The 16,300-nt window shown below is 49.5% G+C and overlaps 1 protein-coding gene across 2 annotated transcripts in view; it reads left to right on the top strand.

Annotated features, from left to right (window-relative positions):
* The first annotated feature begins 872 nt into the window (after window positions 1-872).
* Window positions 873-16,300, top strand: part of LOC307079613 (MICOS complex subunit mic25a-like) — a 36,339-nt gene continuing 20,911 nt past the window's right edge. The window contains exons 1-7 of one of the 2 annotated variants that reach the window (XM_079742050.1): window positions 873-1,049; window positions 1,570-1,684; window positions 1,925-2,081; window positions 2,371-2,515; window positions 7,688-7,711; window positions 8,757-8,840; window positions 13,233-13,303. In XM_079742050.1, coding sequence (XP_079598176.1) covers window positions 966-1,049; window positions 1,570-1,684; window positions 1,925-2,081; window positions 2,371-2,515; window positions 7,688-7,711; window positions 8,757-8,840; window positions 13,233-13,303 — 680 coding nt within the window. In that variant the 5' untranslated portion in view covers window positions 873-965. The remainder of the gene's footprint in view (window positions 1,050-1,569; window positions 1,685-1,924; window positions 2,082-2,370; window positions 2,516-7,687; window positions 7,712-8,756; window positions 8,841-13,232; window positions 13,304-16,300) is intronic. The other variant, XM_079742051.1, reaches the window with a different exon arrangement.

Below are 16,300 nucleotides of genomic sequence, written 5' to 3'. Positions count from 1 at the left end.
CTGTCTAACCCCAACTTGCTCTTTAATGACATAGTCATTTCCTACACGTCCTTAAAGACAGTACAGTACAGAGACTCTATGTACTGTTAGAGCAGGGGGCAATACTAAAATGACAAGCACAATAATTGATATATACACAGGTACTTTATTTATCCAGAGGGAAATTTAAGAATAATGAATAAGTGAAATACATACATATATACATACATATTTGTTTTAATGGATTGTATGCTCCAACTTCTTACAGTAGTTGTTGTTTTGGTTGAACATTAAAAGTCAAGTGGACCCAGGGTGTGGTGCTTCATGGACACATAAATTCACTGACCTTCATGCACACTCCCGAGAACTGGGGCTGTGTTTAACCTCGACACACAAGAGGGATATATTTAGTCTACACTATTTGTTGCCAAAATTCCAATTTGTGTGCTTGGTTTGTGACAGATATAGAGCGAGAAAGAATTGTGTGTGTTGTTAGTGTGTGTGTGTGTGTGTGTGTGTGTGTGTGTGTGTGTGTGTGTGTGTGTGTGTGTGTGTGTGTGTGTGTGTGTGTGTGTGTTCAGTTCATTCACTGACTTTACAGAATTAAGAGAGGGTTACACAGACACTGAATTAAGTCACAGTCGATAGTTCCCCCTGTAATCCCCTGTAGTATTCCTTTTCAAAAGAAAGTCCCAAGAAACCCATTTATTCCATAATCTCCTCAAAATAAATCATTATTTAGACATTATTCAGATATTTCCTTTCACAAAAAAGACCATAGCGTCTTCAGAATGACTTTTATTCTCCCAAGAGCGCTGTGTGCGTTTCATGCCCGATAGGGGGTTAGCTTCGTAACAATCTGGCAACACGGCGACTCCCATCTGTCAGAAACCCTCCTGGAAGGCTAGCGTCACCTGGCTACACCGGTCTATTCTAACACCATCCGAGTGTACCTCGTCGTCCTGAACACGAACCTCGACCCGGACATGGGGTCCGCTGAGAGTAGTACCAGGAGGGTCTCCTTCGGAGTGGACGAGGAAGACCGGGTCCGGATTCTGAGAGGGGTCAAGGTAAGCTAGCTAGCATCAGCTAGCATCGGCTAGCGTGAAGGATGCTGCTGCTCTGAGGACACAACGCCTGGGGACGGAGCTCAGTTATAAGTGAACCGTGTACTGGCACACACCATTATTACTAGATAATACACGAGTTATTGATGTTGCCTACATCCAAGCCTTCAACAAAGTTGATATACTTTGTTATGATATGGTTTGAGGGTATGTCTATTTAATTAATCTTAGTTAGCTGCATTATATTGTACTATGCTCTTAACTCTTATGTTAACTCCTATAAAAACAACACGTACGAAACATAATTTGACCATGGAGTGAGTCGGAGAGGAGGCGGCATCACAGATGAGATCCCACTAAGCTCAGCTAATGTTCTGGGATCCCACCTGTGGTTCATGAACCTATGGGCCCGGCCCAGCCTGTAGTGAACGCTGTAGGCTTCCTACATACTGTGGAGGTGAACTGATAGACACGGCGTCACTTCTCTTGCCCCACCTCATGTCTCGATGGTCTGGTCCCCTAGCTGACGGAGGACGTTCTTCAGAGGATGAGAGGGGTGGCCAACATGGCACCCAGCCCCCCTTCAACCCCCACGGCTAGCAGCCAGCCAGACCCAGCCAGCAAGCCCAAAGAACCAGGTGAGACACATTGGTAGTGGAACGGCCAACCAGCGCCAAGAGACACAGGGGAAGTACTGTATACAGTAGTGACACACCTGCTACTCGGGTGTTATACAGAGGGATGAACTGTATCCTTAAATGTCACATTAATCTTTAATTCTGTGGCTCGCCGTTTGGTCAGTCCGTGGGCCAAACTAAAAGCAGTCGTTTCTGTGGCCTTAATCCTCTCCGTCCTCCATGTTGTGCTGTGGGACCCAGGCCCCTCCAGCCGGCCCAGCCCAAAGCCCGCTCCGCAGCCCGCCGCTCAGCCTGCATCACGCCCCACCAGCCCCAAGACCTCAAGGACCGCCAGCCCTAAGCCCACCCCTTACGCTAACGCTAATGCTAGCGCTAGCGCAGCGGACGAGAAGAAGAGGTGTGTAACGTCAGCTCACTCACTGTAGTGCTGCTTGTTCTGTAAATCTGTACTGCTTAATGTTAATAACAGTGACAAAGTTGGCATCACTGTGATTTGGACAGCCCTGGTACGAGGTGGAATACTGCCCTCTTGTGGACAGTTTGTGGAACACACTTTGTCTGTTTTGAAGTGCAGGAGGACTTTCACTGGCAACACGGCCGGTCTATTCTAACTGTGTGTAGCCTCACTGTCTGTGTGTGTACGTGTGTGTGTGTGTGTGTGTGTGTGTGTGTGTGTGTCTCCCCAGGTACGAGCGACAGCAGCAGATCATGGCCGAGGAGTTGGCCAAGGTGGCGAAGAAGGAGCGGGAGGCGGCGCGGGAGGAGATGAGCACAGTGCTGAGGGGGGAGCGGCTGATGGCCTTACAGGAGAGCGAGAAGGCCCAACAGCTGGTACGTTAGTGGAGGTCCTCTCCGTCCTCGGCCCAGGGTTTCCCGCAGCGCTTTACAGCTTAGGCGGCCGCCGTAACGACACAGGCCTCCCGCCTTAAATCAGGTTTTTTTATTAAACAAATGTATATATATATTGTGAATATTATACAAAGGTATAACATAATCAAAAAACGTAATTTACTTCATGCAGGCTGCAGGGCAACAGCCTGCATGAAAATAAAAATACCCCCCCCCCAAGTCTGACAGCAACCCCGTGCCCCCCCTGGTCTGACGGCCCATCCACCACCTTAACGAACACATTTTCGGCGGTAAACCCTGCTCAGCGTCACCTGAACACGCTCTGCACCCTCCACTGGGGGGTGCTGTATAGGCCCTGCGTCGGCTCGACCTTGAATTGCTAAAGTGTTTATTTTCTGCCGGGATTCACGCACAGTTGTGAATCCCGTTCAAACTGGTTGTACCGGTGACGTCAGCTCGGTTCCGTGTTCACGGGAGTTTAAAGATGGCATTCGGAGCATTGAGCAGCCGGCATGGAGGTCTGTGCACGGAAATGGAGCCTCAAGAGTTTCTGTCCCAGTTTTCCTAAAGATGAGAGTAGGGCTGTGCTGTCTCCCCCCTTCTCTTCTCCTTTTCCTCCTCTCCTCTCCCCTCCCCATGTCTCCTCTACTCTCCAGTCCTCCCCTCCCCCTCTCTCCTCTCCCCCTCTCTCCTCTCTTCTTCTCTACTCCTCTCTCCCCCCCTCTCTCCCTCTCCTCTCTTGCCTTTCCCTCCACCTCAACATGTGGTCCTACAGCTCCACTGCTCCTCCGTGGTAAACAGTGGCGGGTGGGAGGCGTGTGGGTGGAGGCTGAGACGTGGTCTTATCAGGCCTCCAGCACGCCCCGTGAGTTAATTAGAGGCCTGGGGGAGGGCTGGCGAGGCCAGGGCGGATCTCCACACACAGACCCCCCCCCCCCCCCTCCAGGCCAAGTGGTAATTACTGCTCCCAGGAGAGAGTGTATGCGTGCGTGCGTGCGTGCGTGCGTGCGTGCGTGCGTGCGTGCGTGTGTGCCTCTGGTCACTGTGCTTACAAATTAAAAGTAAATGCATGCAGCCTTGGAGTCTGGGCAGCGATTGGCGGGTGAATGGTAACCATAGCGACGTTGTTGTCAAGCGGCGGGGACAGAGCTCCGTGACGGGGCTGCGCGACTCCCCCCGCGCCGACGGAACGTCCGGGCACGGCCTGCCCCCGCCAAGGTGGAGGTGTGTGGAGGGGTGGAGGTCTGCAGGTGGGGTTATGAGTGGTAGAGGCCCCCGCTCTCTCGTGCTCCTCCAGCTCCCCGCTCTGTATCCCCCTGTCCGTCTCCTTTCAGCCCCGTGGACGATGGACAGCCATCGTAATTTTTTAATTTCAGCGTGGACGGGGTGGAGGTGAAGAAAGGAGGTGGTTGGGCGAGGGGGGTTTCTGGTCTCCCCACTCTCCTTCCCCCCCCCCCGAGGAGGGAACAGACAAGACATTCGCACACAAGAAGATCTATTCGCTCTTTTTCCAAGAACAATTAGGAAAACCATTTTACCTGGCCGGCCTTTCACCCCCTCTGTGGGCAGCTGCCAAGGGCTCTCCATCCTCCATCTCTCTCTCCCCCTTCCCTCCCTCCCCCCTGCTCGTCCTCATCGGGGGGGTCTCTCACTTAGAACCTTGAATCAGCGTTAATGGGGCCGTGGGCTGACTCAGCACTCAGAGGCTTGCGATGGAGTTTTCCGCCGTTAACGGCGCAACGTATGAACCCAGAACACGTGTCCTGACCTGTGCAGAGTACTGCAGGCTGGAGAGGGGACAGTACGGACCATGGCTTTAAGGAGAAGGTAGGGGTTAGACAGTAGAGAGACAGGTCGTTAAGGAGCAGGTAGGGGTTAGACAGTACAGAGACAGGTCATTAAGGAGCAGGTAGGGGTTAGACAGTACAGAGACAGGTCATTAAGGAGCAGGTAGGGGTTAGACAGTACAGAGACAGGTCACTAAGGAGCAGGTAGGGGTTAGACAGTACAGAGACAGGTTATTAAGGAGCAGGTAGGGGTTAGACAGTACAGAGACAGGTCATTAAGGAGGTAGGGGTTAGACAGTACAGAGACAGGTCACTAAGGAGCAGGTAGGGGTTAGACAGTACAGAGACGGGTCATTAAGGAGCAGGTAGGGGTTAGACAGTACAGAGACAGGTCATTAAGGAGCAGGTAGGGGTTAGACAGTATAGAGACAGGTCATTAAGGAGCAGGTAGGGGTTAGACAGTACAGAGACAGGTCATTAAGGAGCAGGTAGGGGTTAGACAGTACAGAGCAGGTCATTAAGGAGCTGGTAGGGGTTAGACAGTACAGAGACAGGTCATTAAGGAGTGGGTAGGGGTTAGGCAATACAGAGACCGCAGGTAGGGGTTGAGAGCCTCCTTACCCCCATCAGATTAGCCTGAATTCATTTGATTCTTTTCCAAAGCATGCAAAATGGAGCTACTTGTTCGTGTCTCTCATTTTCAATGTGGATTCAATATCTTATCCATATTTATCCATATCGTTATCATATCCAAGCAGTCCCAGCGGTGTCCACTAGATGGCACCACAACATTCCCTGAACTTCCCTCTTTCCGCGAGCTTGTCTGCAATGCAAAACAAATCGGTACCTTTCAATTTAACTACTTCCCAATTAAGCCAAAATGTGCCATTTCCTCCCGTAGAGACTCGTTACCGTCAGTAACTTAGCGGGGAACAGCAGCCAGCTTAGTGCACCACAACGGGACAATTCACATTTCATCAGTTAGATTTAAATGGTGAAAGATTAGCCAAGGTCCTCTCTACCAAAGTCATGCATGTCCTCTTTTCTCCTCATTCCCTCACCCCGTCTCTGTCCTCTTTAAAACGTGTGCATGAACCGTTTACAACAGCAGAGACCGTGTGTGTGTGTGTGTGTGTGTGTGTGTGTGTGTGTGTGTGTGTGTGTGTGTGTGTGTGTGTGTGTGTGTGTGTGTGTGTGTGTGTGTGTGTGTGTGTGTGTGTGTGTGAGATAAGCCCAGCAGCAGGTGTATCAGTAATTGTGATCAGCAGCGGCTGACATGGTTCTGCATGTAAAGGTATTAGTCTGCCTGGGGGTCCCGTCTATCTGATCCCATCGTGCTCTCCCCCCTTCACTCCCCCTTCCTCCCTGCACTCCCCCCTTCCATCCTTCACTCCCCCCTCCACTATGCTGTCACCCCTTCACTCACCCGCTACCCTCTACTCACCCCTTTACTCACCCTCGACCCTGATCTCCCCCCCTGCCATTCTTCACTCCCCACTCCACTCTGTTCTCCCCCCTTTACTCACCCTCGACCCTTCTCTCTCCCCTTCACTCTTCACTCCCCCCTCGACCCTGTTCTCCCCCCTTCACTCACCCTCCACCCTGCTCCCACTCATTTGTCAGTCTGTCTCTCTCTCTCTCTCTCTCTCTCTCTCTCTCTACCCAGCTCTAATTATCAGTGTGACGGTTATCGAGTGCTCATTTATTGGCTAGCTGGGAAAAACCACCTAAATAAACACAGCGTGTAAATAAAGGGATACACACACACACACACACACACACACACACACACACACACACACACACACAGCCTCCATCTTGTCAGGTGGACTGGGGCAGTCCCAGTGCTGAACTGGATTGATTGCTATGCAGGAGAGCGAGCTGCTCTGCTACAGTAGAACAACACATTGGTAAGCTAATCTCCCCCCCAGCCCTGGGCGGCTAGCTGCCGCTCTAAATTACACAGCTGCTAATTAACTTTTCTTTACCCTCTTCGTTGGAATCCACTCATCTTGGCCAAATGCAGTCTTCCCAAAATCTGATAATCGTCGCTGCTGCTGATTGCCAATAAAAATCTATAATGTTTTAGTGCAGGTTAACGTTGAAATATTACCATCATAATAACTTGATACTTATTATCAGAGAACTTTATATTGCCATTCTCTCTGGAAAACCGATGCTTCCATAGGGGCTTCAGTGAGAGCAAAATGGCAGTCTTTAGAAAATGTTTTTTTCCCATTTATTTCAGCAATTTATCAACTTTTTACTTCTCGGCTTATCTTCCCCCACAATCCTTTGTGTTCTGGTCACCAACAGACCGCTATTCTCTCTCCTGTTCCACCGTCCTTCTGGAAACCTCTCAGCAGAAGAGACTTAGAGAAGTGTGGGGGGATTGTGATTGACTGTCCTTCAAAAATAGTTTTACTCGTTCTGATTCTTTCTGACTCACACTATATTCTCTCGCCCTCTCCTTCCCACGTCCTTCCTCTTTCTCTCTCACCCACTCCTAATAATCATAATGAAACACACATACTCAACTTCTTTATGTGCTCCTTCAGGCAGGCCTCAGCCACAGCTCTGAACTTCTGTTTGAAGGTTGATGTCGTAATGTTCTTAGATGGCTCTCTTTACTTAGTGGCGGTCCGTCAGCCCAGGGCCCAGGGCTCCATGTCCTCACCCCGGGTATTTCTGATGGCTCCCCTCCCTCCGGACGTCCCGAGGAGGCATAGGATCCCCAACAATCCCCCCAACCCCACTGTCCGGCTCTCCGACCTTTAACCTCTGCGTTGTGATGATATCAGGGAGCGATGTTCTGTTCGTTGGCCGTACGCGGTCACTGGCTCTCCAGAGGGGGTCCAGAGAGGGGGGCTCACAGCAGGCTGGTGTTCCTGTGTTAGAGGATCCAGACCACCTTACCGCCCCCCCGTATACCCCCGGCGACCCCTCACCCAATCCCTGAGCAGCCGGCAGAGGCTCTGATAACCAGACCGCTCTGGCTGTTGTTTAATGAAATAAAGAACGCACTTTTGATCGCCTTGCGATGTTTGTCAAGTCCTCCGCAGTGGAGGCTGCTGATGAATGAAAACAATGGCTTCTGCATAACCCTCTCAGCGTCCCGCTGTTCCGTCTGACACTAATCACGCCCGCCGTTCGGATTGACCAATAACGACTCCCGCTGAGACGCTTTGACTCAAATGGAGTATTGAAAATAACCTCATTGTCCTGCTTTCTAATGACTACGTATGGGTGGATGCAAATTGCGAACCGCGGCTTCTTAACACTTTTATTCCCCTGTCTCCTGTCTCTCTGTCTGTCCGTCTCCCTGCCGCTCGCCTTCCCCCCTGCTGCTTGTCTCCTAACTCCTCAGCCTCCAGCAGAGCTCCAACTTTTGGTAAGCTGCAGCCTATTATCGCCCGGTGTCCACTGCAGCTCCCCGCTACTGCTGCTGTAGTCTTCACCTCCATACCCTTAGAGCTCTCTCTTGCTCTCTGGCTTGCGCGCTTTGGCTCTCTGTCTGTTTGTCTGTGTGTCTCTGTCTCTGTGTCTGTCTGTGTGTGTCTCTCTCTCCGTCTGTGTCTCTCTCTCTGTCTCTGTCTACATTTACATTTACATTTAGGGCATTTAGCAGACGCTTAGTGCATTTGTTACAATAAGTACAGTCTGTCTCTGTGTCTGTCTGTGTGTGTGTCTCTCTCTCTGTCTCTGTCTCTGTGTCTCTCTGTGTGTGTGTCTCTCTCTGTCGGTGTCTCTCTCTCTCTGTCTGTGTCTGTCTGTGTGTGTGTGTGTGTGTGTGTGTGTGTGTCTCTCTCTCTGTCTCTGTCTCTTTGTCTCTCTGTGTGTGTGTCTCTCTCGCTCTGTCTCTGTGTGTGTGTCTCTCTCTCTGTCGGTGTCTCTCTCTCTCTCTCTCTCTCTGTGTGTGTGTGTGTGTGTGTGTGTCTCTGTCTCCTGGTCACTTCCGTCTTCCTCTCCATCTGAAGAAGCAAGCTGCCTCTATTTTTGATTCCATTACTGTGTGTGTGTATTTAACACCCCAACACTTGGCTCCTTTATAAAAAAAGAACTCAGATTACTAAGAGCTGGGATTTGTTAATAAATATAATGTTTGACTGTGGTACGCTAATATTAATAGGGATGTTCCAATATTGAGTATATTCTTAAATGAGCTATGATAGGCTAATATTAGCTGCGATAGGTTCATATCTTTTGTGGTATGATAACATTAGGTATGATATGCTAATGCCTGCTGTGGTATGCTAACACTGGCTATGAAATGCTAATATCGCTCGGATTCTGTATAAAACAAACGCCATGCTATTCACATAGCCTGCTGCCCTCTGTTCATTAAGGGCCTCTGTTCAGAGACTCAGGCAGAGCTCCGAGTGTTTAAATGTGTGTCTATGCATGTGTTTAAATGTGTGTGTATTGTGTGTGTTAAGGCCAAGCGGCTGCAGAAGAAGGATGCAGATCTGAAAGTCATGGACGCCTTCTACAAGGAGCAACTGGACCTGCTGGAGAAGAGGGTAGGTCACAAACACATGCACACACACACAGTAACATGCACACGCACACAAACAGAAACACACACACACACACAGAAACACACACACACACACACACTCTTTGAGGCGAGGTGACCTACAGTGAATTCTGTTCAGGGTGCTTAGGGGGCAGGTGAAAACACAGTCACTCAAAGACTCAGACTCTTAAGGTCCAGGCCTGAGAAACCATGTGGGCATGAGTCAGACACTCTAGGGGGCTTGCACATCTCAATGCATCATGGGAGTCTATGTTAGCAATACTCCGCCTTTTTGAGGGTCCTCAAGAGAGTTGTAGTACTGTAAAATCCTAAATAAACAGAAATGTTTATGGAAATACCTAGCAGGCTAAACACCAAAAGTATACCAGTGTATGTATTTCACCATTTGTCATTGTCCATATTAATTTCTTGCTGCTCTAAACCAATTCATCCATTCCCCATTAATAAATCAATTCAATCTACTATATGTGAAACAATTAAGTGAGCAGAGACACAAATAACCCACTCACCTCGACTCCAGGCGCTGGGGAGACTTGAATTGCTGCTGTAAATGGAATCGTGTGGTTTCAGTAATTGGAGGGTGGCCAATTACTGGCATGCAAGATTATGGTGGCTAAGACCTCAGCCGGTCGAATGAAACGCTGGTGTTTGAAGGCAGAAGTGGCTCGCCATGTTGTCCAACAGAATGCGGTCTACAACTACTGGGGAGGAAGCAGAAGGGAGAGCTGGAGGGGAGGACGAGGAGAGGAGGAGGGGAGGGAAGGAGGAGGGGAGGAGGAGAGAAGGAGGGAAGGTTGAGGAGAGAGGGAAGAGATGGAGAGGAGGAAGGGAGGGAGAAAGAGCGAGAAAGCGAGGTTGGAGAGACGTAAATATCACAGATGTAGATGTTGCATGGCAGGGCTTATCCGACCCTCTGTCTTTGTGTACACAGTGCTTTGTTTCCTCCTCGCTCTCTCTGAATCATTCATCGAATCTTTCATTCTTATCTAAATCAGCGTATTGGCTGTGATTGTTATTGCTCTTGTTTACTTTATCTGGGCACCCACAACAGGAGGGAACTCACTGCCCGATGTTGTCCAAAGGAAACTGTTAATCTGTTGATTATAGGAATGTGTGTGTGTGTGTCTGTGTGTGTGTGTGTGTGTGTGTGTGTGTGTGTGTGTGTGTTTGTGTGTGAGTTAAATTTGTGACACACGCACACTTGAAAAAGAAATTCGAGGACAGGCATGCCACGATGAAAGAATCATGTTTGTGTTTGTGTTTGCATGCCTGCAAACACACATATTCCTGTATGTGTGTGTCTGTTGTTGCGAAAAGTACAATTTTGAAAGATGAGGCATAGAAAGTTGCCAATAGTCTGATTGACCTGGCCTGGAGGCCTTTCCACTCTGTTGGTTCAATTTCCACTTTGGCTTTGCTCACTCTGGCATGTCTTAATGCTAGCCTGTACCACTAGCTTGTACCGCTAGCGTGTCTTAATGCTAGCTTGTAACACTAGCTTGTCTTAATGCTAGCCAGTGCCGCTAGCTTGTATCGCTAGCTTGTCTTAATGCTAGCCTGTACCGCTAGCTTATCTAAAAGCCAGCTGGTACCACAAACCCATCTCAATGCTATCGTCTCCTGCTAGCTGCTCTCACTGCATGCTAACATTGACTGGTGTAATTATATCTTTGTGATTAGTGGACGGTAAAGCTCCGTCCAGTGGGTACCAGGCATTACTGGGGTGCGGCGGGGCCGCGTGGGGAGCAGGTGTCAGGCTGCCGGGGGTCTCTAATGGGGTCATTAGCGTTAGCTCCGGCGCTAGGCAGGCAGGCGGGCGGGCGGCGGGCCGCCGCGGGCTGTGTGCTGGTAGCCTGCGCTTGTTTGGACAAAGATCCCTTCCTTTGTGGAGGCCTGTGTGTGTGTGTGTACACAGCAGTCGCACAATCGAGGTTTGCGTGAGTATGTGTCTGTGTCTGCCGGGATGTGTGTGTGTGTGTGTGTGTGTGTGTGTCTGCAGGGATGTGTGTGTGTCTGCAGGGATGCGTGTGTGTGTGTGGTGTGTGTGTGTGTCTGCAGGGATGTGTGTGTGTCTGTGTCTGCAGGGATGTGTGTGTGTGTGTGTGTCTGCAGGGATGGGATGTGTTTGCAGGTGTATTTGTGTGGGAGCGGTGTGTGTGCCTGTGTGTTAGGGTTCGTTTTTTTTTGCATTTTCACACCACGCTTCAATATTCTTGTGCTTGTCCATGAGTCCGTGCACAGCTGTGCTTGTGTGTGTAAGGCTTTGCGTGTGTTTGCAGGTGTGTATGTGAAAGTTTGTGTGTGTGTTTTTAGGTGTGTGTGTGCCTGATCCCGAGCGTGTTGAATTTATTTAAGCCAAGCTTGCATTGTACTCGTGTGTGTGTGTGCGTGTGTGTGTGTGTGTGTGGGTGGGCTGTGACAGACGCCGGGGGGTGGGGACGGGGTCTCTGGGGAGGCTTTAGCGTTGGACCGCTCAGAGCCGCTCGCTGCCAGCCCACAGCTTATCATAGGCTCCCCAAACTGGACCCGGCCCACTGCCGCTCTACGGGTCGCTCTGCAAACACCGCCTACTCCTCACACACACACACTCACAATCGCGTTGACACACACGCAGACACACACACACACACACACTAACGTACACACTCACACACACACACACTCACGTAGACACACACACACACACACACACTCACGTAGACACACACACAAACACACACTCACGTAGACACACACACACTAACACACTCACGTAGACACACACACACACACACACACACTCACGTAGACACACACACACTAACACTCATGTAGACACACACACACTCACGTACACAAACACCCACTCTCTCTCGCTCACTCACTCACTCACTCACTCACTCACGCAGACACACACACTCACTCACGCACTCACTCACTCACTCATGCAGACACACACACACACTCACTCACTCACTCACTCACGCAGACACACACACTCACTCACTCACTCACTCACTCACTCACGCAGGCACACACACTCACTCACTCACTCACTCATGCAGACACACACACTCACTCACTCACTCACTCACACTCACGTACACTCATTTGCACGGACGACTCATAGCCACAGACGCACAGTCGTGACGCACACGCGGGCAGGCGGTGTTTGTCGGGGGTGCTTAGAGGAGGACAAACACAATAAACCGTTGCGTCGGAGGTAACAGCTGTCAACCTTTATTGTAGCGGCAGCCACGGTATCTGGAGAAGGAGCGTCTGAAGCTATATCCACCAGACTGGGGGAAAGGGCGTTTGACTCCCGTTGGGAAGGTTGTGGGTTCCATGCTCCCTGACCACAGTCAGTGACACCCTAAAGGCGAGGTAGGGGTTAGGCCCTGACCCCAGTGGCGCCCTAACCCCTACCTGCTGCCCAACAAGCTCTATCTGAATCCCGATTCTCCTTATTCTCTGCCTATTGACGCTTGGAGCCCCATCTTGTACTAGACATTTCTGAGACCCATCCTTATGATTTGGTGAATTATAGATTATTGAATTAGAATTTGTTGCTTTTGGGTGAGAACATTAAACGGTACCACTGCGTCTCTTAACTGCATCGCAACGGTGCGACCGTCTATCCCCATTCAACTTCCTTTTCTGTCGGGTGGAGGGGACGGATGTCCCCCCCCCCCCCTGCAGCCATAAGGTGGAGGAGAGGTGGTGCAACGTCAGCCCCCCAGCCCCAAAGCTCTGCTTGTTCCCCAACCACCCCCACCCTGAGGTGGGCTTAACCTCCGGACCCCTTTCAGGGTTCACGAGGGCCAGGCAGCTTCGCTCCTATCAGACTCAGACCAAACAGGGAACAGAAGAGTACGCATACATGTACTGACGGAGTGATCTCATCCTCCTCCGTAGTCTGAACACATAATCACTCTGAAGTCGGCTTTCATGCCGGCAGCACCACTTACACAGCGGGATCACCGGCGGCCACAGCGTCTCAGCCTCTCCGAGACGGAGTTCAAGACAGGTACACATTATCGTGGCCTGAGCCTAACGATGTGCGCTTTACAGTCCTTTATCAGAAACCGTTACGCAACGCGACTCAGAGGGAACTGGGATACGTCTCGTGGGAGCAGGTCGTTTGAAACAACATTTGAATCAACTAGACTGAATAAAACATTTTCATCAGTATACCGCAAAGGAGAATCTAGGTGACCAAGCTCCCTACCGTCTTCCCTCCTGAGGTGCTTTTTCATATGCATGCATGGAAAAGTAATTTATTGCCTGTATTGGTAACGTATTTAGCACGGGGATGTGTAATGCAGAATAAGAACATGATGTTGTGATGTCTTCATATGATTTATAACTGTGTGTGTGTGTGTGTGTTTGTGTGTAGAACATGGAGAGGTTCAGACAGAGCAGCGAGCAGTTCAACCAAGCAGCCACCAGCTGTGAAGCCAACGTGAGGTAAGACACACGCACAAACGCACCCCTGGAGGCGCACACACACACACACACACACACACACACACACACACACACACACACACACACACCGACATAACCCCAACACACACCCTCCCACCCCAGTTCTAATAAGTGGAGACATTTTATTCTCCCTGGTGTCTCTCACGCACACACACATTAATTTACCTGCAGGGCCACACACACACACACACACACACACACATACACATACACATACACACACACACACACACGCGCGCACACACACACCATGCTATTAACCAGAGCTAGATACCATCTACAGCGCTTTCTCCCTTTTTATTTTGTGTCGGCTGGTTCAGCCAAACGAGGTCTGGGGTGGCCCTGGAGCGGACCTGAGCAGGGCGATAAGTGTTTTAATTGGGCCGCTTTGATTAACCACCCTTCTGAACAATAGCCCCCGTTCCCCCATCCCCACGTGTGTCCTGGCACCAGGGTACCCAGCGGCGCCCGCGACGACGCTCGTCATGCCCCGGCCTCTCTCTCTACTGCGTACAACAGGGTGTACCTCATACATCAGGGTATTCAGTGTTTCCCCTAGGATGGAGTTGCAGCAGCGGGGGTGAAATGTTTTTTTTTTCCCACTCGCACGTTTTTTTTTGCACACGCAAAGCGCACCCTGCTGGGAGGTTTCTATGTGTCTGCCGGCAACAGAAGGGTGTACATACAGTACATTTGTGCACAGTAATGAGCTGGGGAAATATGGAGAGATTGAACATATTACAAGTATAATCTTTAAAACCGTTATTTACATTTATTTAACAATATATTATATCAACAGCCACCCTATACAGTAAAATCACATAACACAAATACTACAACAATCGAAAAGGTCTGTGCCTCAAACCAATGCATCTTCCCACTCCCTCCCCTCACCCCATCACAAAGGTTGTAGTAGGACCATAAAGAGGCCGTGCCTCTATTGAACAAGTTTTGGGGCTCTAGAGTCAATAATGGCGACGGTACTGGAATTGTTGCTAAAAATATTGACATTTTTGATAAAAAGAAATTCCTTAAAAAGAAGTAGAGATATATTTTTCAAAACTAAGGGTTGCTGTAAGACCATAAAGAGCCCATGCCTATATGGAAAACGTTTTGGGTATCTAGAGTCAATAATGGCGAGGCTATCGAAATTGTTGCTAAATAAAAAATCCTCCAAAATAATAAGAGATACATTTTTCAAAACTAAAGGTTGTAGTAGGACCATAAAGAGGCCATACCTCTATGGAACAAGTTTTGGGGCTCTAGAGTCAATAATGGCGACGCTATTGAAATTTACCATTGTGGTCCCTAGCTCTTGGCTGAAAGCCGACAGCTCATAGAAGCCAATGCAATTCACCGTTCGCTAAAGACGGCTCGTTTGGATGAAAACAATGTTGTAGCTGGTTCTCTAGGTTACTACACTCAATTGTGTCGCAACGATGTTTCACAGATGATCTTTTGAACCGCAAACTCAGAATCTGCCAATTTATTTCCAACTTTATGGAAGTTCCTCTCCGTTTATATGCTTTACTCACAGCGTGAATTGACCTTGATATGAAGCGTCTGTAGCGCAAAATAACATTTGTTTCTAAAGAGAAGACGGAGCTCTCCTCTCCGTTTATATGCTTTACTCAGGTGTGTGAATTTACCTTAATATGAAGCGTCCGTAGCGCAAAATAATATAACAGTAGTTTTTTAAAGAGATAAGAAGGAGCTCTCCTCTCCTCTCCGTTTGTATGCTTTACTCACAAGTGTGTGAAATGACCTGGATATGAAGTGCATATCCAGCGTCCGTAGTGCATGGAATGTTACATTATTTTGCGTAGCGCAAAATAATATAACATTCGTAATTTAAAGAGATAAGCAGAAGCTGTCCTCTCGTTAAAAAAAAGAAATTCAGCAGCGGCGGTCATATTTCATATATACCCTGGTCGGGTATACCTACCCGACCAGGGTATACCTGCCCAACCAGGGTATTAGCACCCCAGCGTTACCCGACCAGGGTATACGTACCCGACCAGGGTATACCTACCCAACCAGGGTATTAGCACCCCAGTGTTAACCGACCAGGGTATACGTACCCGACCAGGGTATGAGTGCCCCAGTGGTACTGGACCAGGGTATACGTACCCGACCAGGGTATACCTACCCCAGTGTTACCCGACCAGGGTATATGTACCCCCAGGGTTACCCCTGGTATAACGGCCACAGTGTTAACAAACCAGGGTGTACGTACCCCAGTTTTACCCCTGGTATAATTACCCCAGTGTTAACCAACCAGGGTATACGTACCAATCCAGGGTGTATTTACCCAACCGGGGTTTACCTACCCCAGTGTTACCGGACCAGTTTCTGTACCACTTTTAAGGAAGAATCTGAGACATACTTCTGTATCATAAGAGCATGTATGATCGTTAACCAGTTCTCCAACAAGTACAAGTTCTTTACCGGTACTAGCTTGCTACCACCCTAAGGTCGGCCTTCCCCGGTTGGGAAACACTGAGCACTCTCTCATTTGGATAATCGACTTCTAAATGAAACGGAGAAGTTGAATAAAACGACTACAAACAACGGATGACCACCGAAGGCGTTGGCCAGGCTACCCTCCGTTAAGGTGGGGCCAGCGGCCGGCCTTCAGCCCTGTCCACCTCATGAAGCGTCTCTTCTTCGATCCATCGCTGCTAAACACACCCGTCGTGTGTGTGTGTGTGTGTGTGTGTGTCACATATTAATCCACAGTTTAATCCTGGTGACAGAAAAAGGCTTTGGTTCCCTCCACACTGCGAGTGGGGAGTGTACTCAGCCAATGTGTCACTCTTCACTCGGTGTGTGTGTGTGTGTGTGTGTGTGTGTGTATGTATGTGTTGAGACAAAGAAATAGAGAGAGAGAGAGAAAGAGAGATTCCAACGTGTACTTCTGTGAAATGCCAAACTCCATGAAGCATGACAAGGCTGCTTAAGTTATCTTCCCTCCAC

Source organism: Pollachius pollachius (assembly GCF_949987615.1).
Source record: "Pollachius pollachius genome assembly, chromosome: 8".
Classification (NCBI taxonomy): domain Eukaryota; kingdom Metazoa; phylum Chordata; class Actinopteri; order Gadiformes; family Gadidae; genus Pollachius; species Pollachius pollachius.
This window is presented reverse-complemented; position numbering and strand designations above follow the sequence as displayed.